This window comes from Anabrus simplex, chromosome 1 (assembly GCF_040414725.1).
Source record: "Anabrus simplex isolate iqAnaSimp1 chromosome 1, ASM4041472v1, whole genome shotgun sequence".
Lineage (NCBI taxonomy): Eukaryota > Metazoa > Arthropoda > Insecta > Orthoptera > Tettigoniidae > Anabrus > Anabrus simplex.
This window is the reverse complement of record NC_090265.1, coordinates 1672791904-1672814697: the sequence shown is the minus strand read 5'-3', so window position 1 is coordinate 1672814697 and position 22794 is coordinate 1672791904. Positions and strand designations below refer to the sequence as shown.

General features: G+C 38.1%; 1 protein-coding gene across 1 annotated transcript in view; it reads right to left on the bottom strand.

Annotated features, from left to right (window-relative positions):
* Positions 1 to 22794, bottom strand: part of LOC136858670 (NADP-dependent malic enzyme) — a 206374-nt gene that overhangs the window by 126676 nt on the left and 56904 nt on the right. Inside the window, exon 7 of the mRNA XM_067138386.2 lies at positions 9025 to 9207. Coding sequence (XP_066994487.2) covers positions 9025 to 9207 — 183 coding nt within the window. The remainder of the gene's footprint in view (positions 1 to 9024; positions 9208 to 22794) is intronic.

Genomic DNA, 22794 nt, shown 5'->3' with positions numbered 1-22794 from the left:
GCGTTGTTGGTTGTTGGACGTGAAGTTGTTTTTGAATTTCTGGTTGAGAAGAAGGTGGAAACTGCGCGTGGATATATTGATTCTCAGTTCTTAGCGGAAACCAAATTGGACCTGTTTAAATGGAGAAAGTCAGTAAAAACAAAGATGGAGATAGGAAAAGGTTAACATAAAGTGAAAGGACGCTTACCTCGCGCTGCGGTGTGTGTAGTATAGCTGATGGTGTGCGATTGGTGGCGGGGAGAGAAGTGTGGGCAGAGAGGAGGGCAGGCGCGTGCGGGTTAGGAGGGGGTTAGGAAGAGTGGGGGTGGCTTGGGGTGAGGTGGGGGTGGGGAGCTTTTAAGGCGGGGCTGAAGGGTGCGGGAAAAAGGGTAATTGTCTCGGAAAAGTACCTTTGATTAGACTTAGGATTGAGTTTTGGTTGGCTGCATTATTGTTTCTGAGGAAAGTGATGAATAGATCGAAGAGTATGTTGGGTTTCTCTGAAATTTCATTGAGATTGTGACTGGCGTTGAAGTATTGGTCTAGGTGTATGTAGTAATTTTCCATTATGTTGAGTAAAGGGCCCTTGTTTGCTAATTCCCACGAACAGGACATGGACATCCTCGAATTAGCAAACAAGGGCCCTTTACTCAACATAATGGAAAATTACTACATACACCTAGACCAATACTTCAACGCCAGTCACAATCTCAATGAAATTTCAGAGAAACCCAACATACTCTTCGATCTATTCATCACTTTCCTCAGAAACAATAATGCAGCCAACCAAAACTCAATCCTAAATCTAATCAAAGGTACTTTTCCGAGACAATTACCCTTTTTCCCGCACCCTTCAGCCCCGCCTTAAAAGCTCCCCACCCCCACCTCACCCCAAGCCACCCCCACTCTTCCTAACCCCCTCCTAACCCGCACGCGCCTGCCCTCCTCTCTGCCCACACTTCTCTCCCCGCCACCAATCGCACACCATCAGCTATACTACACACACCGCAGCGCGAGGTAAGCGTCCTTTCACTTTATGTTAACCTTTTCCTATCTCCATCTTTGTTTTTACTGACTTTCTCCATTTAAACAGGTCCAATTTGGTTTCCGCTAAGAACTGAGAATCAATATATCCACGCGCAGTTTCCACCTTCTTCTCAACCAGAAATTCAAAAACAACTTCACGTCCAACAACCAACAACGCAACTGACCTACACAGCTTTAATACACCAAATACCTAATTTCTCCGCTTAAGTGATCAGTGTCAAGCCAACTCAACATTAAAAGAGTATCACTCTTTACTCTCCAGACTTTGTACATACTTGTATATATGTTTATATGTGTCATTTTACATCGTTTCTTTAGTACGAGGACTACTGACATCCACGAGGTTATATTTTACAACTCTAAGCACCCCACTAGTACTTTGTTCCAAACTTGTTTGTATATATATTATTATTTACTACTCACCTGTACCATACTAACATTTCTCATCTCATTACCAAACTTCACTTTATAAATTATAAAATCCATACGATTATTACAGTTAAAAATAACATGTTTTTAGGATTCGACAAAATACTTATGTATGCTTTAATATGGCTGATGATGACCCCTAGGCGGGTCGAAACTAGTTCCATGTAATTTATAACATTGTAAATACATATTAGTACTGAATAGGTGGAAACCTTACTGTGTTACTATTCATATGACATCACAACACGAAATATTTCACGGCCCGTACCGTCAGCTGCGAAGACTGAAGCGATGTCCTCTTTGTTAGATTTGAAAACCGCCGAATAAATAAGAAGGCCTAGAAAAGCTTTCATTTCAACTGCGTCAACATTTTGTAATTCTGGTCGGGTAGACTTTCGGTAATTACTTCTCATTGCACTGAGTTTCACATTTGTCCATCGCACTAGTAAGTTCACCATTTCTTCACTAAATATTAGTGTCAATGCCGTAACAGGATCTACACTGTTTCCAACTCGAGCTGAAGGGCGCAAACCGGGAAGGTGAATCACGATATTGTGACAAGGTGTACGCACATTCTGTGGAGGTTCTGCAGACGACCATTTGTACCTATTTCTACCATAAAAACACTTAGAACGTGAATCATCAGGCAGTAGCGCGGAACTTTCATCTTCTCCCTCTCCTTCAGTCTCAGTATCGGTATTGTGATCACTCTCTATTTCACTATCACCATCGTCCACATCACTCATGTCTTCTTCAAACCACTCGGTAATTGTTCCTTCGTAATTTGCATCACATGTTCGGACACTCGCTGAAGTACCTGCACGCTGACTCATTGCTGCACACAGCACTATCAACTGAAGACTGCTTCAAACCATGGACGTGCGGTCACCCAGGCCGCTACGAAACTCATCAGCTTCTTATCGCAGCTGCACGGTTATTTATGACAGATAAGATAAATACAGTGGAGAGGTCATCTTAAAATAGAAAGGTACTTCAAGCAAATATACTGGCAGGGCGATAAGCGAGGTGTGGCACGTGTTTACTTTTCCACCGCGGTCATGTTGACCGCACGTCCATAGTTAAGGGTTAAAAAGGCAGAAGTATTCAATCAGCAGTATGTAAAGATTGTTGGTTACAAAGTTAATGTCCAGATAGGGGAGGTGAGTAATACTAAAGAAGTATTAAAATTTACCTACTATGATAACAATGACATTTACAGTAAGATACAAATGTTGAAAACTAGAAAAGCAGCTGGAATTGATTATGATTTCTGGGGATACACTAAAGACAATGGGTTGGGATATTGTACCATATCTGAAGCACTTATTGTTTGCATGAAGGAATTATACCAAATGAATGAAGAGTTTCTATAGTAGCCCTATGTATAAAGGAAAGAGTGATAGACAAAGCTGAAAAGTACAGGCCAGTCAGTTTGACATGGATTGCATGTAAGCTTTGGGAAAGCATTCTTTCAGATTATATTAGACATGTTTGAGTAATTAGATAGAAGGCAGTTTGGATTTAGGAAAGGTTATTCTACTGAAGCTCAGCTTGTAGGATTCCAGCAAGATATAGCAGATATCTTGGATTCAGGAGGTCAAACGGGTTGTATCGCGACTGACCTATCCAAGGCATCTGATAGGGGGGAACAGGGGAGACTACCGGAAAAAATAAACGCAATTGTACTAGACAAAGGAGTGACTGAATGGGTGGCTACATTTCTAGAAAATAGAACTCGGGGAATTAGAGTAGGCGAGTTTTATCTGATCCTGTAATAATTAAGAGGGGAATTCCTCAAGGCAGTATTATTGGACCTTTATGTTTTCTTATATATATCAATGATATGTGTAAAGAACTGGAATCAGAGATAAGGCTGTTTGCAGATGATGTTATTCTGTACAGAGTAATAAATAAGTTACAAGTGAGCAACTGCAAAATGAACTGGATAATGTTGTGAGATGGAGAATAGGCAATGGTATGATGATAAACTGGGTTATAAGTCAGGTTGTGAGTTTCACAAATAGGAAAAGTCCACTCAGTTTTAATTTTTGCCTTGTTGGGGTGCAAGTTTCTTTTGGGGATCATTGTAAGTACCTAGGTGTTAATATAAGGAAAGATCTTCATTGGGGTAATCAAGTAAATATGATTGTAAATAAAGGGTATTCAAATGTTGTTGTAAGGATGCAAAGGAAAGGGCATATAAGTCTCTGGTAAGCCCCAACTAGATCATGGTTCCAGTGAATGGGAACCTCACCAGGATTACTTGATTCAAGGACTGGAAAAAATCCAAAGAAAAGTAGTTCTATTTGTTCTGGGTGGTTTCTGACAAAACAGTAGTGTTAAAAGAAAATGTTGCAAAGTTTGGACTGGAAGTACTTGGGAGAAAGGAGACAAGCTGCTTGACTAAGTGGTATGTTCCGAGCTGTCAGTGGGGAGATGGCGTGGAAGGACGTCAGGAGATGAATAAGTTTGAGTGGTGTCTTTAAAAGTAGGAAAGATCACAATATGAAGATAAAGTTGGAATTCAAGAGGATAAATTGGGGCCAATATTTGTTTATAGGAAGGGGAGTTAGGTATTGGAATAACTTCCCAAGGGAGATGTTCAATAAATTTCTAATTTATTTGCAATCATTTAAGAAAATGCAAATAATCCTGGGAGCAGTAGAATAACACCTACAGTATACCTGCCTATTGTAAGAGGCAACTAAAAGGGGCCGCAGGTTGGGAGCGTGGGTTAGCAACCATGGGGCCCTTAGCCAAGTCATGTCATTGCTTCCATTTACTTGTGCCATGCTTCTCAGTTTCATTTATGCTATCTGATCTCTCTTGGCCAACTCTTGTTCTTTTCTGACCCTGATACTATTAGAGGATTAGAAGGCAGGGATTTTTCATTTTCACGCCCTTCGTAGCCCCTGCTCTTTTCTGGCTGATATCTTCATTTTTCAAAGTGTCGAATCCCTTTCATTTTTTCTCTCTAATTAGTGACAGCACTAGTTGCAAATAGATGATTGTGGCAACGTTTAGGAAATTCACAGAGGCTTGCAGACTGAACGCTGAAAGGCAAAACAGTCTTTAATGATAATGTATGTATGTATAGAGGATGATTGCCTAGTTGTACTTCCTTTTAAAAGAGTAATCATCACCACCACCTGTGGAAAATTACAGAAGGTCTTAATAATTGAATAACTCCACCTTTCTTCTTCTTCTGCTTTTGAGACCACATTGGATCACTTTAACCAACCCTTTGGTTTGTCTATTTCTTGGTAGGAACTGTCCGAGCCTTGCAGTCCTCCCAGTACTTCTACATATGTGTTGATATTCTTGCCCTTTCTTGTTTAGAGAATATTCTAGTTGGGATTTTCTTCTTTGTGAGTGTAGAGTGGAAAGTCATACTTTTAAGTGTTGTGTTTACTTTCTTCTTATTCATAGCATCATCTGGTGTAACCAATTTCTTTCAAATCCTCCCTAATTTCTTTTATCCATCTGCATCCAGTTGAACGAATTTTGCAAGCTAGATTGTACTGCACTAGCTGTTTCAGAAGTAGAGCATCTGGCATTCTCAGGATGTGACCAAAGTACTCTAGTCTTTTCTTGTGCATGGTATCAGTATTGGGTTCTAATTTCTGATATACAATGTTGTTAGGTACTATTCGCCATTGCTAATCTTTTTGATAGCTTTTACCAATACAAGTTCTTGCAATTCGTCTTTCGATCTTCTGTAATCTGTCAGTTTTGGATTGTTCGGTTAGATGGAATAATGTTTCTGGGGCATATGTGGCTCCTGGCTTTATGACTGTATTGTAATGTTTGATTTTTGCATTAATGGATAAGAATTTTTTTTTTTTTTTGTAAGTTTCCCATGTTAATTTTTGTGCCTTAGATAACTTGTTTGCTCTTAACTGAATTGAAGGTTTTCCATTTAAATTATTTCTTATTAACTCACCTAGATATTTGAATTGTGTTACAGTTTTAGTACAGTTAATATGAATTTCTTTTAATGGTGTTGGTTTTTGGAGCATAATTTCTGTTTTCTCAAATGATATTTTAAGGCCAATTCTGTGAGGCTCTGATATTTGAGTTTTTGTTCATCTAAATCTTTGTCTAGTAATGCCATGTCATCTGAAAAATCAAGGCAATTTGTTTCGAATTCTCCTATCTATTTTAATATTTAGAGGGCATTTCCTAAACCACTTTTGTATTACCATTTCTAGTGCACAATTAATACTGTACAATATTATCCTTTTCTATTTTATTTTTAAAAGGGGGCATGTTTCGTCTCTTCCTTGTGAGACATCTTCAGCCTATCTAGAGTATGTTAACGCCAAAAATTATGGTAGATTCTCAACCAGAAGCAGTCACGTCTGACTATAACCATTCATTTTCAGACATTGAACAAGATCTTTTCATCCTAAAAATAATGAATAAAGGTGCTCTCCCTAAAATGCATGAAAATATGTTTATTAACATTGATCAAAGATGTTTTTTTATATTTTGTCTTAGGAGTCCAATGAAGGAATTTAATAAATTAATAACCTTATCCTACCACACAACACAGTGACTTCTTTTCCACTGCATTTCTCGACTGATGACCATTTACTATCTAAAATATGCTCGATTACATAGAAATGACCATTTATGCATAAATATGACAAAGTACTGAAGGCTTCCACTGAAGCTCAACTTGTAGGATTCCAGCACGATATAGCAGATATCTTGGATTCAGGAGGTCAAATGGACTGTATTGCAATTGACCTGTCTAAAGCATTTGATAGGGTGGATCATGGGAGACTACTGGCAAAAATGAGTGCAATTGGACTAGGAAAAAAAAGAGTGACTGAATGGGTTGCTATATTTCTAGAAAATAGATCTCAGAGAATTAGAGTAGGTGAACCTTTATCGGACCCTGTAATAATTAAGAGGGGAATTCCTTAAGGCAGTATTATTGGACCTTTATATGAGTAAATGAGTGGAATCAGAGGTAAGGTATTTTGCAGATGATGTTATTCTGTATAGAGTAATAAATAAGTTACAAGACTGTGAGCAACTGCAATGTGACCTCGATAATGTTGTGAGATGGACAGCAGGCAATGGTATGTTGATAAACGGGGTTAAAAGTCAGGTTGTGAGTTTCACAAATAAGAAAAGTCCTCTGAGTTTTAATTACTGCGTTAATGGGGTGAAAGTTCCTTTTGAGGATCATTGTAAGTTTCTAGGTGTTAATATAAGGAAAGATCTTCATTGGGGTAATCACATAAATGGGATTGTAAATAAAGGGTACAGATTTCTGCACATGGTTATGAGGGTGTTTAGGGATTGTAGTAAGGATGTAAAGGAGAGGGCATATAAGTCTCTGGTAAGACTCCAACTAGAGTATGGTTGGAGTGTATGGGACCCTCACCAGGATTACCTGATTCAAGAACTGGAAAAAATCCGAAGAAAAGCAGCCCGATTTGTTCTGGGTGATTTCCGACAAAAGAGTAGCGTTACAAACATTTTGCAAAGTTTGGGCTGGGAAGAATTGGGAGAAAGAAGACGAGCTGCTCGACTAAGTGGTATGGTATAGATGTTGATTCCCATAGGGAATATTTGTCCTGAATGAGTAAATTTATAATACCAATATAATGGTCCGTTATTGGACATTATAAATTTTCCACCTAACTCATTCTTGGTTGCCTGCGTTTCGCCCAATTTCTTAGGAATCATTTAGAAAAAGGCTGGGAAAACAACAGATAGGGAATCTGCCACCTGGGTGACGGCCCTAAATGCAGATCAGTATTGATTGATTGATTGACTTGATGTTGATATATTTCATTATTTCATTCACTTGAGGACAATTAAACCACAACGGATATACAAACAAGTCCTAGTCACCATTTTATTCTAACAGAATCTTACTTATTATATCCTTCAATACGGAACAAACGTGAGATAAGTTACTTGTAATATGGAGGATATGCCGAAAGTTTTTAGTAGCCCAAAAACCGTAATTCTGAGGACAATGGGATTCTTTACATTTGCAAGAGCTTGGAACGTGTGCGTGCAACCCCTCTCATCGGTGATTTTTCCACAGCGCAGGAAGAAAGCACAGGTAATGTCGAGTCAGACACGGTGGACACAAGATGGATCTCTGCGCCGCAATTTTCGTTCAATGATTTTTTATAATTGTAAAAAGAATTTAAGTGCTGAAGAATGCCATTCTTCCTTGCTGCATGTTTTTGGTGAGGCTTCCCCTTCTAGGGCCACAATTGGAAATTGGTTTTGCGAGTTTTTAAGCGGTTGGCAGTCAACTGAAGCAACAGCTGTGACTCAGGAAAACATTGATGCTGTGCAGAAAATTATCAAAGAAGAACCACATCTTATATTTTGTGACCTTGAAGGGACCCTAAATATTGGGTCAACAGTAGCGCAGACCATCGTTCACAATTACTTTTTTTTTTTTGCTAGGGGCTTTACGTCACTCCGACACAGATAGGTCTTATGGCAACGATGGGATAGGAAAGGCCTAGGAGTTGGAAGGAAGCGGCCGTGGCCTTAATTAAGGTACAGCCTCAGCATATGCCTGGTGTGAAAATGGGAAACCACGGAAAACCATCTTCAGGGCTGCCGATAGTGGGATTCGAACCTGCTATCTCCTGGATGCAAGCTCACAGCCGCACGCCTCTACGCGCACGGCCAACTCCCCGGTCCACAATTACTTAGGCCTTACCAAGAGATGTGCTTGTTGGGTGCCACATTTCCTGACAAAAAGTCAAAAGGAGGCGAGAATGGTCTGGTGTTGTTTCATGCTAGAAAAATTCAATGGAGGGCTGTCCAAAGACACCTACAACATTGTCACAGGTGATGAAACATGGGTCTACCATTATGGCCCTGAGATGAAGAGACAGTCTTCCGTGTGGTGCTTTCCAGGGGAGGAACCATCCACAAAGTTTGACAAATTCAGAGTTCTGGAAAGAAGATGGTGGCATCTCACCTCTGTGACCTTGGACATGTAGGACGTTGTACAGTCAATGCTGAATGGTACGTGAATGACTGTCTTCCCAAAGTCCTCGCCACATGGAGGTCACAACACCCGAAGTCCAAGAGTGGGCACCTTCTGCTGCATCATGACAATGCATCTGTGCACAGGGCTGCCAGATCAATGGACTTTTTGGAAAAGGAAAAAGTGGGAGTCTTACTCCACACCCACTATTCACCTGACCTGGTTCCAAGTGACTTCTTTCTGTTCCCTCAGACCAAGGAAAAAATTCGTGGGCAGCAGTTTTTGTCAGATGAAGCATACAAGAGTGGAATAAATGACATCCTGAAAGAAGCTTGTACTGAGAAGTTTTCTACGTTGTTTCAGACCATGGAAAAATGTATACGTGCTAATGGAGAGTATTTTGAAAAGTTGTAATTGTTGTTTTGCAAATTTTTTTCTCACATTCTGCTAAAAACTTTCGGCATAGGCCTCGTATTTATCCTGAAAATGAATGATGAAATGCACCAGAGAGGAAAAGTCGCTTGGTAGGTTGGTTTGCTTGTCTGTATCTACAAGGTACATAAAGTTTAAATATTCAATTTTGTACATACCTCTCCAGCTCCGAGAAAGAGAATAGTATTGTCTGAAAGCTTGGTGTTGGTGATGCGGCGAGAAGCAAGTAATCCTGCAACTGCTACAGATGCTGTACCCTGGATATCATCATTGAAAGTGCAGTATTTATTCCGGTACTTATCCAGGAAGCGGAATGCATTGTGATTTCCAAAATCTTCAAACTGAAAGAAATGTTTATATTATTTCACCACAAAACCAGGTAATTTTCTTTCTAGTTATTATAAAATAAAATTAGTATTTCTAAGACTACAACCGGGGCATTGAGCAAGCAGAATTCCAGAAAGGTTTCAGTACAATTGACCATCTTCAAATGATGGAAACTCTGATGATGATGATGATGATGATGATGATGATGATGATGATGATTGTTGTTTAAAGGGGCCTAACAGCTAGGTCATCGGCCCCTAATGGTAAGAGTTGAACGAAACAAAAATTAAAACTTAAAAATGTATCCACTGACTAGAATCTAAAACGAATGATGATGAAAAAATTATAGTGAAACAAAAACAATCAATGGAACCAATTTACAAAGCCTGAATTACTGGGATGATGCATTATTATCTAAAGGGGTCCAAAATCCAGGCCGCCGGCCCCTCATAATGGTACTAATCACCAGGAGGTAGAAACATGGTGTTCCTCCTATAGTGGTACTAATCACAGGTAACGTAGACTCAAGGTGTTTCTCTAATGGTGGTACTAATCACAGGAAATGTAAACCTATCGAACGTCGCACACAATGGCATAACTCACAGGTAGCACAAACACATGGTGTTTTGCACATAAGGGTACTATGATATAGATGTTGATTCCCATAGGGAATCTGAAATGTTTGTCCTGAATGAGTAAATTTATCCCACGTGTGCTAGGTTGGGTTCATCAGTTGGTACCTAGCACACCCACCAAGACGCATTATAATGCCTTGAAGCATAAAAAGTACTCTGCTATGAGCAACCACATGAGGGATTCCGGCCACAATTATTCTACAATTGATCAGGACCTCCACATTATAAAATATGTAAATAAAAGCAGCTTAATGACTGGATTGGAAAATACATACATTTTCTTGGATCAACATTTTAATAATTATTATTAATATTATTTGAATGATGTCCCAGAGAACAACAGCCCATTAATTGAACAAGTCCCCAAGTTCCTCACTAATTTTAATATAAATCATAACAACTTCACAAAAATCTTCAATTATAAACCTTTAAATACCGCTCCGGTCGTCATAACAGATTCCACCTTACTCCCTCCCCATAATACAACTCCGCCGCCAGCTTCCAGCTTCCAGCACTCTCGTTGCGCCTACCCCTCCCGTCCCAACTTACTCTCCGCCTAAGCAAGCACACAGATACAACACACGCAGCAACGGGCATACGTTTAACAGACCCCCTCGAACGGCTAATGTCTCCGGTCAACGCTCATCCAACAGAAGAGGTAAGCTATCTTAGACTCCCATTTTGAACACCCTATTTTCAAGGCCCGAGTACATATTTTTCCTTTTTCCATTTATCAGATTTCAGTTCACGCACTTGGCATCATATTTTTTCCGTTTCGATCTTGAACTCCCAGTAAAAATGAAGCGGCTTCAGGCGTGATCAATTCCTGTTTGAAGTGTTACTACTCCATGTCTGCTACAATATGTGATTTCTCTTGCCCGTCTCACGTATCTATACAAGGGTGTGATTTAATTATTTCTTCATTCAAAAGAATATAATCATCATTTTTTGTCATGATGAACATTCTTATTAACTAACTGGCAGCTATGAATTTGATTATTACACTGTCAGCTCTAAGTTGTACCTTATGTTGTTAACCTCTGGCAACACGATTACGTGTTTTTCTCACTTAGCCATGATGAACACTTATATATTTTCACTCTTGTTTTATGTTTGAACGTTCTGATTGACTGACTGGTAGCAATGATACCCTAATGATTTTAATTATTTCACTACCAGCTCTGTATTGTACTTTCTGTTTTTATCCTCTGTTTCAACACAATTGTGTGTTTTTCTCTTAGCCATGTTGTAATATTTTATGTTTTTTTCACACTAGTTTTAAGCCTACTTGACTTTCTAAATGTAAGTGTTGTTTCTTAGGGTACCATATATTTTAAGGACACTAGGTTCGGGGCCCTGACCTAACTTTAGCTAAGATTTATTTTCGGCTGATGATTCTTACGACAGTTAAGTGAAACATGTCCCATCTTACAATGCCTGTTGTAATGTTTATTTCCTAAATATAAGGAAAGTTAAGTATTGGAAAGGTGGTGTTAACTATTCTTCTTATTTTAATGTTCATACCTGATGTCCAATACGGTCTACAATTAGATTTATTACTTGTAATGATTCATCATCGCCGAGCCAAAAGTACTGGCCATAAAGAAATGAAATTTTAGGGATACATTTATATTAGGTTGTAGGTGCTCATTAAGGGAGGATTTTTGGATATTGCGGCACTAAGGGGGTGAAAAGGGGGGTGAATTTTTAAAATGAGGATATCTGTGTCTCAAAAACTTAAAAGTTTACAGACATAAAAATTGGTATTTGGAATCTCCTTTAAAAATAAAGAAACATGTACTTTTTGTTTCTGGAAAATCCCTTTAGGGGGGGGTGAAAAATGGCAGAAAAGGGGTTGAACACTTTTTATGAGGAGACTTATATTTCAAAAACTGAAGATGTTACAGACATGAAAATTGGTATTTGGAATCTCCTTTAAAAATAAGGAAACACGTATTCGTTTGGAATCTAATTTGAAAATAAAGAAATACGTATTTTTTTTGTTTTTGGATAATCTGAAGAATAGGGGGTGAACAGGAGTGACAAACGGGGTGAATTTTTAAAACGACTATATCTGCAAATTATCTCAGATAGGTAACACATTACAGATTTGAAAACCGGTATTTGGAATTTCCTGTAAAAGTAAAGAAACATAAATATTTTTTTCAGAAAATCCACTTAAGGGGAACTGAAAAAGGGGATGAATTTTTAAAATTAGCATACCTACAGTATATCTCAAAAACTTGACATGTTGCAGACATGAAAATTGGTATTTGGAATCTCCTTTAAAAATAAGGAAACATGTATTCGTTTGTTTAGGAAAAAACCCTTAACGGCAGTGAAAGAATTGAAAAATTTGTTGAATTATTTGTATGAATTGCATTTTGGGGGGTGGTGGGGGGATGAAAATGGAGATGAATTCCTTTTACGAGGATACATATATCTCAAAAACTGAAGATGTTACAGTTGTGATATTCTAATTTGGAAGCTCTTTTGAAGAAACGGGTACTGTTTATTTTTGGAAAATTCACTTAAGTGAGGACTGTGAAAGGAAGTGAAAAAAAATTGAATTCTTTTTCGGAGAAACTTATATCTCAAAACTAAAGGTTACAGACGTGGAATTTGGTATTTGTAATCTCCATGAAAAATAAAGAAACACTTATTTTTTTTGGGTGGGGTGAAATCAACTTAACAGGTGGGGGTGGAGAGAATCGAAGTTGTATTCTTTTCATGAGGATACATATATCTCAAAAACTGAAGATGTTACAGACATGAAAATTTTTATTTGGAAAATCCACTTAAAGGGGGTGAATTAATTGAAAAATTAGTTGAATTCTTTATATGAGGATACTTATATCTCAAAAACTAAAGATGTTACACACATGAAAATTTGTATTTGGATTCTCCTTTAAAAATAAAGGAACACGCATTTTTGGATGGGGGAGGGGAATCAACTTAACGGGCTGGATATGAGGATACTTATATCTCTAAAACTGAAGATGTTAGAGGTATGAACATTTGTATTTAGAATCTTCTTTCAAAGTAAAGAAACACGTGTTCTTTTGTCTTCAGAAAATCCACTTAAGGGGAGTGAATGAATTGAAAAATTAATCGAATTCTTTGTATGAGGATACTAATATCTCAAAAACTAAAGATGTTTAAAGACGTGAAAGTTGGTATTTGGAATCTCCTTTAAAAATAAAGAAACATGCAATTTTGGGTAGGGGGTATCAGCTTAACGGGTAGGAAGGGGGGGGGGGTGAAAAAGGAGTTGAATTACGTTTATGAGGATACTTATATCTCAAAAAATAAAGGTGTTACAGGCGTGAAAATTAGTATTTGGAATGCAATTTTGGGTAGGGGGTAACAGCTTAACAGGTATGAAGAGGGGGGGAGGGGGGAAGGAGTTGAATTACGTTTATGATGATATTTATTTCTCAAAAAATAAAGATGTTACAGGCGTGAAAATTAGTATTTGGAATCTCCTTTAAATATAAAGAAACACACATTTGGTTTTTTTTGGAAAATTGATGCAAGGGGTTTGGGGTTGAAAATAAGTAAATAAGGAGTTGAACTATGTTTATGAGGATACTTTATCTTAAAAAACTGAAGCTGTTACAGACGTGAAAGTTGGTATAAAAATAAAGAATTTTTGTTTGGGAAGTCCACTTAAGGCGGAAGAAGAAGAAGAAGAAGACGAAGAAGAAGAAGAAGAAGAAGAAGAAGAAGAAGAAGAAGAAGAAGAAGAAGAAGAAGAAGAAGAAGAAGAAGAAGAAAAGGTTGAATTATATTTATGAGTATACATTTATCTCAAAAATTGACGGTGATACAGATGTACAAACATAAAAACGGGTATTTGGAATCTCCTTTAAAAATAATAAAAAACGTAATTTATTGTTTTCGGAAAATCCAGTTAAGGGGCTGAGAGGAATTGGAAAAGCAGGTGAATTTCTAAAATGAGTACCAGTATATCAACATTATATATCAAAAACTTAACATGTTAGAGACAAGAAACTTGGTATTGGGAAAGTCCTTTAAAAATACAAGAATATGTACCTTTTTGTTTTCGGAGAAGACACTTAACAGGAGGTGAAAAGTGAAAAATAGTTGAATTATTTTTTATGAGGACTCTTATATCTTAAAAACTGAAGATGTTACAGACGTGAAAATTGGTATTTGGAATCTCCTTTAAAAATAAATGTATATTTTTGTTTTAGGAAAATACACTTAAATGGGGGTGAGGGTGGGGTAAGGACTGATCAAGGGGTTGAATTCTTTTTATGGGGATACTTATGTATATCTCAAAAGTGAAGATGTTACAGATATGGGATTAGGTATTTGGAATCACCTTTAAAAGTAAAGAAACATGTATTTATTTTTTCGACTTGAGAGAAGACCGTTTCTCACACGTACAGTTCTATGTCACATGGACATGCTAGCCCCAAAAGGTAATACCACAAACATGGTTTACAAAGAATTTCTGGGGTAAATGAAACTCAATTTTGAGTGAGTTTTTATACTTCAGGAATTTTCAGATAATGTCTTAGTACAATGCCGAGGAACGATTACGTTGTTCAAATTACGAAATCCACAAGAGCGAAGCCGCGGGTAATTGATAGTATTATATAAAACCTTGCATCAGGCGCGGTTCTGCCTTTAGGTCACATGGTCACGTGCCCCTCCACCGATTAAAACTATTATAAAAATCAGAACAACATTATGCACGATTGTTGTCACGACCACCTTCATTTAGTTCAAGAGGCTATGATTCACCACGGTTGTTATTGTTCTAGCAGCCCTGGACTAAACTAGGCAACATAGTAACTGTAATGAGACCGACTCGTTCTTATACCTGAATCTCCTTATTCTGCGAGGTGTGAGGGGAAAGGGGGGTTATTGCAAATTCCATTGATCCGGTCACAGTATTTCTACGATGTGACACTTCAGCGTCAGTTTGTATTTTGAACTTACTTCTCCTACAGCCTACTAGATAGCACCCAGCTACACTTTTCTTGTTGGCATTTGTATTATTAATGCGGCGCGCAAAAGTAGTGTTTGTAGCAAAGCTGTGCTTACCTCGTACGTCTGTTAGATTAATCGTGTCCATCGGTTTTGATGGTCATTGTAAGTCTGAAAAGTGTGCTGAAGATCAGTGTGATGTATCTGAGTGTATTCCTGTGCGAGCATAAGTGTTTTTAAAATGAATCAGGTGAGCTACTTACAAACAAAATCTCTTAATTACGAAGACCGATCATTAGCTAAAGAACTGGGCCGACCAAGACCAGAGCATAGTATAAATCAAGTGTTCAAGGATAAAAATAGAACCTACAATCGTAGTTTTAATAAGAACGTGTACGAAAAGTGGGAATGGCTGTGTGGTTGTCCAATAAGTGATTTGCTATTTTGCTTGCCATGTATATTATTCGGTGGAGAAGAAACACGAACAAAAAATGGGAGTGAAAGACTGAAAACATCCGCCAGAAATGAGCAAGAAACATTGTTTGTCGAAAACTCATTTAGATAACAAAATGAGTTTTGCAGTATTGGAGAAGGCTGACATCAAGTTGCAACTCGATGATGGATATAGGGTGTCTATCCGAAAGCATGAGCTTGTAGACAAAAATAGATATATTTTGACATGTATCATTAATGCTATTAAATTTTGTGGAGAATTTGAGTTGGCCTTGCGTGGTCATGACGAGAAAGAGGATTCAGATAACTCTGGTGTTTTTAAAGGACTGATTAATTACACCGCTGGTCTTGACAACGTTTTGAAGGACCACTTAGAAAATTCAAGTGTGTTTAAGGGAACATCCAAGGGTGTTCAAAATGAACTTTTGGAAGCAATGTTGGCTGTTTGTAGGAAACATATGGTATCAGAAATAGGAGATGTAGACTTTTTATCCATCCAGGCTGATGAAACTACAGACAATTCATGCAGAACACTTATCAATAATTCTGAGGTACTAGATTGAAGGGAAATTGTTTGGAAGGTTCTGGGGTTATTTTGGGATCAGTGATAGAAATGCCTGTGGTTTAGCAGCGACAATTCTTGAACAGTTGCGTGAAATTGGAGTAGAAAAATTCCCTGAAAAATTAGTCTGTCAAACATATGATGGAGCATCAGTTATGAGCGGTCAGAAGGGCAGGGTTCAGTGTTTCGTCAAAGAAAAATATCCCAACGCAAATTATATTCAATGCTACGCTCATCAAGGCAATCTTATTCTTCAGAAAGCGACGTCTTCATCCTCGCACTGCAGAATATTTTTTCAGGACATGTAAGGTATAAGGACTTTTCTTTCAAGATATCCAAAAGAAAAGAATGAATTACCTGATCGAGTCAGTTCACAAGAAATTAGGCAGTGTTCCACCTACACGATGGTATTTTCAACATCGCACTGTGAACACTTGTTTATGAACATCGTGATAATTTGCTAAAATGTTTTGAAGATATCAGAGACCGTGAAACACATGACAGGAAATTCTCCACTGAAGCTACAGGATTTGTTTGAACTCTGAATGATCCTCAGTTCACCTGTTGGCTTAATTTCTATCACAAGATTATGACACATGTTGCAATATTCTTTGACTGCATTCGGAAAAGAGACATTAATGCTGTGAAGATGAGAGTTTGTCACAAACTTTGTTAATGTGATAGCCAATGTTTGCCAACTCTACGAAACGGAAGAAAGCTTTTCAACAGAGCCACTGAGAAAACAACATTGCGTTGATCATGCAAACAGTTCAACCAATAGGTTGGCAGCCGTGGCAGTTTTGTGATGTTATTGTAAGTAACATCAATGATAGATTTCAGTTCACTGATCATCTGTGTGCATCTAAGCTTTTTTTTCATAGATAACTTTCCTCAGTATTGCAATTCATTCCCTGAGCATGTATCCTGCGATAAACGGTCCAAAACTGCGAGCCGAATTAGAAGTGTTGTACAGTCGCGAAGATCTTTGCTGTGCATCCAGTGCTTTGCCTCTTTTGCAATTTTTCTATGAAAATAGAATGATATGAACATTTTCCAAGTGTATGATTATTTTAAAAATAATTGTCATCATACCAATGATGACTGTTGAATTTGAATACAGACATTTTTGCGAAGTTCCATGGGGAATGAGAGGGTGAATGCACTGGCGACGTTATCAATCAAGAAGAAGATGGTACATTCCACACCGGACTTCAATAATTGAGTAACTGAAGAATTTGCTACAGCCAAAGACAGAAGAATCGAGCTGATATACAAGAAATAAAAAGGAAAGATTAGTTTAATTGATTTAATTGATTCCTAGTGTTCCTAATGTGTTGAATGTGCCCCACTCATTTTTATCGTCACGAGCCGCCACTGCCTTGCACAAGAGATAAGAAGAAATACTAATGTGCCCGTTCGCATCTCGTAAACCATTTACAAAATGGCGGCGTAGGAAGGTATGGCCCATGTGATCTATTAGATGCAATGAACTTCTCATTAATGCGGTATATAGAAGACCATGCACGTCTCGGAATGGACCAATTTGGAAGACACTACAGGACAGTAGAGGGTCACAATTGGATTGTTTTACAAAAAATATAGCAGCGGAGTAATTGTTTAAAAAAAATTTCACACTAAAAAAAAATTTTCATCGGTAGAGGAAGGACGCAACTCCAAGCCAAGCTTCACATCTGAAGATTATTCAAGATTTCTGAAGAAGACATTGACTATTTATGATCGACGTTCAAAACAGACGAAATAATTCACCGGCGCACAGTATAAGAAGAGCCGAGATATTACAAAAATAAGTAAAGTACGGTGATCTACATCTGACCAGGATCCCACGAACAACCTTTTTTTGCGATTGGCGAAGAAGGACTCTGTATCAGAGGACCGATAACTTCATACGGGCAGAAGATAGGAGTTGGAAGGAAGCGGCCGTGGCCTTAATTAAGGTACAGCCCCAGCATTTGCCTGGTGTGAAAATGGGAAACCACGGAAAACCATCTTCAGGGCTGCCGATAGTGGGATTCGAACCTACTATCTCCCGGATGCAAGCTCACAGGCGCGCGCCTCTACGCGCACGGCCAACTCGCCCGGTCCTGTTGAATTTAAAGAAAAAAAGTACATTTCGAATTCTGGAGAACAGTCAATTGGGATAGATCATCAAAGAAATGGAATATATCATGACTGATTTTTCAGCAGAAAGAATTTTCTTTGCTGTCTGCAGAACTGGAATGATGACTGCTTGCTAAATCTACAAGATGGACTGAACTGGGGAAAGGTACCTTCCCAAACAGACGACCAGCCGATGATAGGAAAGCAACGGCCAACCAGTCGACCAGCCGATGAGGAAGAAGGCAACGGCCAACCAGTCGACCATCCGATGAGGAAGTAGCCAACGGCCAACCAGACGACCAGCCGATGACCGGGAAGGCGACGTCCAACCTGAGATCCAGATCCTAACTGAGGGTCTAACCACATCCAAGCAATGGAGCGACAACCAGACCAAATATAACATCTAACGAGTTAAGTCTTTACATTTTCTAGTAGAGTAGTTTCTTTCAATCTACACCCGCACTCTGACTCCGGCATGTGCTGATTAATTGGTGATATTTATGAATTAATTAAGAATGTGTGTGAATTATAAAGTGAAGTGTGAGATATTTAAGGCTATAATATAAGATGGCAGTGTAGAATTAGAGTTCTATTATTTCATATACATGCTACCGCACTTGCTCAGAAATAGTAGAAACTAGCATGAGTTGATCTCGTATTAGTTGTACACTGATTACGTCACGATTTACCTGCGCGGCAGACATGAATATATTTAAGTTACATACTCCTTACTTTATAGAAAGAGGGCATTGAACTTCGATTGCTGTTAAGATATAAGAGGTTACTGAAATGCGTTTTATAATAAGGCAATTCTAAGATGCTTGGCATAGAGCTTTAAGAGTAATCGGCGATATGTGTACGGTAATAAGTATGCCAGCGGAGTGATAATGTATATTGAAATGGTGTTATAATAGGGTTATTTCTCGGAGTATATTAAGGAATATTTGAAATGCAGATGCTTGTTTATGTGCTGCGGTATGAAAAAGAACTGCTATTTGCTGGGGAAACGTTACGTTAGATTAACATGAGGTGAGTTCTGTGTCACATAGAAAGAGTACGTTAAAAGAGAGCACATCGCGCAAATGACCCATTTTAAGGTAAGACTGACATGTACTATGGTAGAATTGTGAATCGTGAAGTTTTATCTGACATTGATAAATGCTGTGTAGCATATACGAGAGAGTTCATTAACATATGGTTTAACTATGCTCATGGCTAAGTCTACTTATGATATTCTTTGGTGCGGTGACATATTTCAATATGAATGCGTATTAATTTCATTCTGTACTGACCATATGAGTTGAGTAGCTCACATACATGAGAGATATTGTGTAAAAGGAGATAGCCAAAGCACATCGAGCCGATGGTAGAGGTGTGTGTAGATCGGAAACTACCTAAACAGTTAGATAGATGATTTATTTCTTTCAACGCAGAGACGATTTGAGTTGAAGTTCTTAAAGAATATAATGAGTAGGAAAATGGTAAGCTAGGAGCCGTATGTCGTAGGCTCTAGGGAGGTATTGTCTTAGCCCTTAAGTTGTTATTTAAGCGTATTCAAGAAGAAGGACCAAACAATTAGAGTTCAGATTTATGAATGCAAACTTAAGAGAGCAGTTTTATGATTTCATACTCACGCTAGAGTTTATTTCGGAGACATATAACCAAAGATATGCTCAGATTTATATTCACAATCTGACTTTAACCCATTTAATTATTGTTACGCTTCATTCTAGCAAACTAAACGTTTTTATCACACAGAATTGACTTAAATGTGGTGAAAATAATTCATGTAATTATCGTGACAGTATTCACATCAACAGACAGAAGTATTTAAATGGAGACTGTGATTGCTCAGTGATCTATTGAATATAATTAGAGTAATTTAAACTCATTTCGGAACATGATTACGAATATAGACATAAATAATGAATGTGAACTTGAACATTGAATGAGAATGAGCATGAATAGGAAGAGTATGAATGAGAATGAGCATGAATAGGAAGAGTATGAATGAGTGTAAATAGTTTTTTTAAAATCTTAATTATTTTACTTTTATTTGAGCCAGCGCTGACTCTGATCCCTTATGCATACAGGTTATCAAGCTTATACTACCCAGAATCCACATCAACTTTTCATTGAATGTTATTTTATTCCAATAAATCTTGTTATATTATTTTTCTAGAAGGTGTATGTGTTATGAATTCTTTTTGGTAACACCTAGTTTATAAGTTAGCTGTTAAGTTAAGTAGACATAAGTAACTGAAGGATTTGATGAATGAAAGAGATTTTTTCTTGAGGTTTTAGGCCATTGGTACTTACTTGAGCGAATAGATTCCCCAGTGATATGTGTCTCAGCAGACCGAGTCTCTTCCGAAACCACGTTAAAAACAACCAAATGAAAAATCTCAGATTTTATGAGCGATAGATAGAATACCCTGAGAAGAAATAGAGCTACCGGGAGAATAGTGTGCTGATCGCCTGACGCGAGCACACTAAGAACATAAAAACAGTACATGGTAACTGTATATTACGTAAATTCTGTACTGCATTCGACATTAAATAAATTTTCAAACACAAAAGTCTAGGCTCCTACTTGGAAGAGAAATTGTCCAGGGTTGACTGTTTCAGGTTTTTACTGCTTTCTTAAAGTACCGTATTTACGCGAATAATACCCGCACATTTTTAAAAAAATTTGGGGCATGAAATTGGGATGCATTTTTTTGCGTCAAAGTTGGCATTTATTTTTTTCAAAATAAGCCTACGTAAAGTTAGGGTGCGGGGATTATTCGCGTAAATATGGTATAAACCTCTCCATTTCCCACACTGCCTTTCATGTTGTAACGTTCCAGACGTCACAGTGTAATTATGTTAATTTTATTATATGTAATTAATTCAGGAATTTAACGTCATGATATTTATCTTGGTATGTAATTGTATTATAATTCATGGTTGATCATTTGCTCACTATCATTTCATTACTTTGTAACTACGACTTGTAAACGAGGGCTGAATATCCTAATATTCACTTAGATTCTTGCGACATTCGTTTAAATTTAACTTGCAGTAGATTTCCTCTATCTTGCCACATCACCGAGGAAGAAGGAAGGACAAATTTAGACATCAAATTCTGGGAAAAGCGAGCACGTGTTCAAGCGTTATAACGACAGCTACCGTATTTCGACCAGAATAATTCAAACTGATCACCGCCTATATTTTCAAAGGAGCGTCATGTTGCCATGGATACTGAGTGAAAGGGCTAATAGAAGAACAGTTGATATCATGGTTAAGACCCATCAACTCTAATATCTGGAGTGGGGAGAGACGTGTCAACTGATTGGACCACGTGTAGCGACCTGTAATTAGAGCCAGAGAAGGTTATAAAAGGGCGTGTTGGAGCTCTTGGCTTCACTCTTCTTGATTCTGCATTCGTCTTCTGCATTCGTTATTATTAATCTTCTTGATTCTTCGATCTTGTATTTCGCTGTAGGTCTGAGAACTTGTCTTATGGTTGTTGTACCATAGTGGACTAGTGTGATAGTTTATCACTTCTACATTAATTACTTCATTACCACGACGTGGTACTTAGGAATTTCTGAATGAGGGTTGTATAGCCACTCTCATCAGGAAGTACGTACAGCTCGGCTACTAGACCGGTTTGTACCAGTCTAAGACAATAGGTAGTATTAAACTAGATAGAAATGAAACTTCAGGGCACATTTTCAGTAAAGTTGGAAGGATTATTAATTGAGTATCCTCTCCACATAACCCAAGGAGGTTTTTCTAACTATGACTTAGGGCTCATCTCCAATATATGGAACAGAGCATAATAGGGAGTGTTAGTGTTGAAGCCATCTTCCAATTAGTGGTAGGTGCACTTAGCAAGGCAGGAATGGTAATGAGCTGCAGATGAAGATATCTCAAAGACGACCGGTGATGTTCCAGCTACAAGGATGGAAGCTTTCCAAGGACCAGCAGAACAAGACTACATGGTGAGCAAGCGAGTTAAAAATATTGCAAGTTTTCGCGAAGTAGAGTCATTCAACTTTTTGTTAAATTCATTTCCTAGTTTAAATTCAGTTCTCGTTAAACCGTCGTCATTTATATTCAATATAATAAATAGTATTTTCCTAGTTCACTTTAATCAATCTGCCTTAATTAGCCTTTTGATTTCTAATTCTCCTGCTTAATGATTAGTGCACTATCACCCCACCCCTGTGATAAGAGTCCGTCCAAGCTTGATTATAAATTTTTATCTTTAAGTCATCAACTTAAAGATTGGCGCCCTTAGCTTGCATGGTTGCATTTCTCGTTCAATGATTGTTCTCCAAGAGGGGAAGTCACAATGTGTTCTGAGGCACACTGGCTGCACGTTCCATAAACTGCCTCAGATTTTCAAGGCAGATGCTTGCCTCACTGCAAGATGGTCTTGGGGGATTCTCTTCCTCAACCTCATCTTTTCTTCTTCTTCTTCTTCTGGTCTGCTCCTCGCAAGTGATTACCATATCATCAATGGCAGTGAAGTCGTTAAAACTACTGGTAATCTCCATCTTCTCCTGTATTGTTTTCCAGCACCCAGGCTCTTCATCACCAACTTCCATAACAATGCTGTTGGTACCACTGCTGAAACCTGCTTTCTTGAAGCAATTTGCTATTATTACAGGCTCCACTGAATCCCATGATGAGGCAATGAAATGCCTTGTGTCCAAAAGAGATGGTTTGTAGACGGGTTTGCCTGCTTCCATGCATAGCAGCATACAGCGCACAACTGATTTTTGGAACCTCTGCTTCAATACCTTAATGATTCCATGGTCCATGGGCTGTAGTACCGATGTAGTATTCGGTGGAAAAAATTCTACCTTGATGTTCCTTAAATG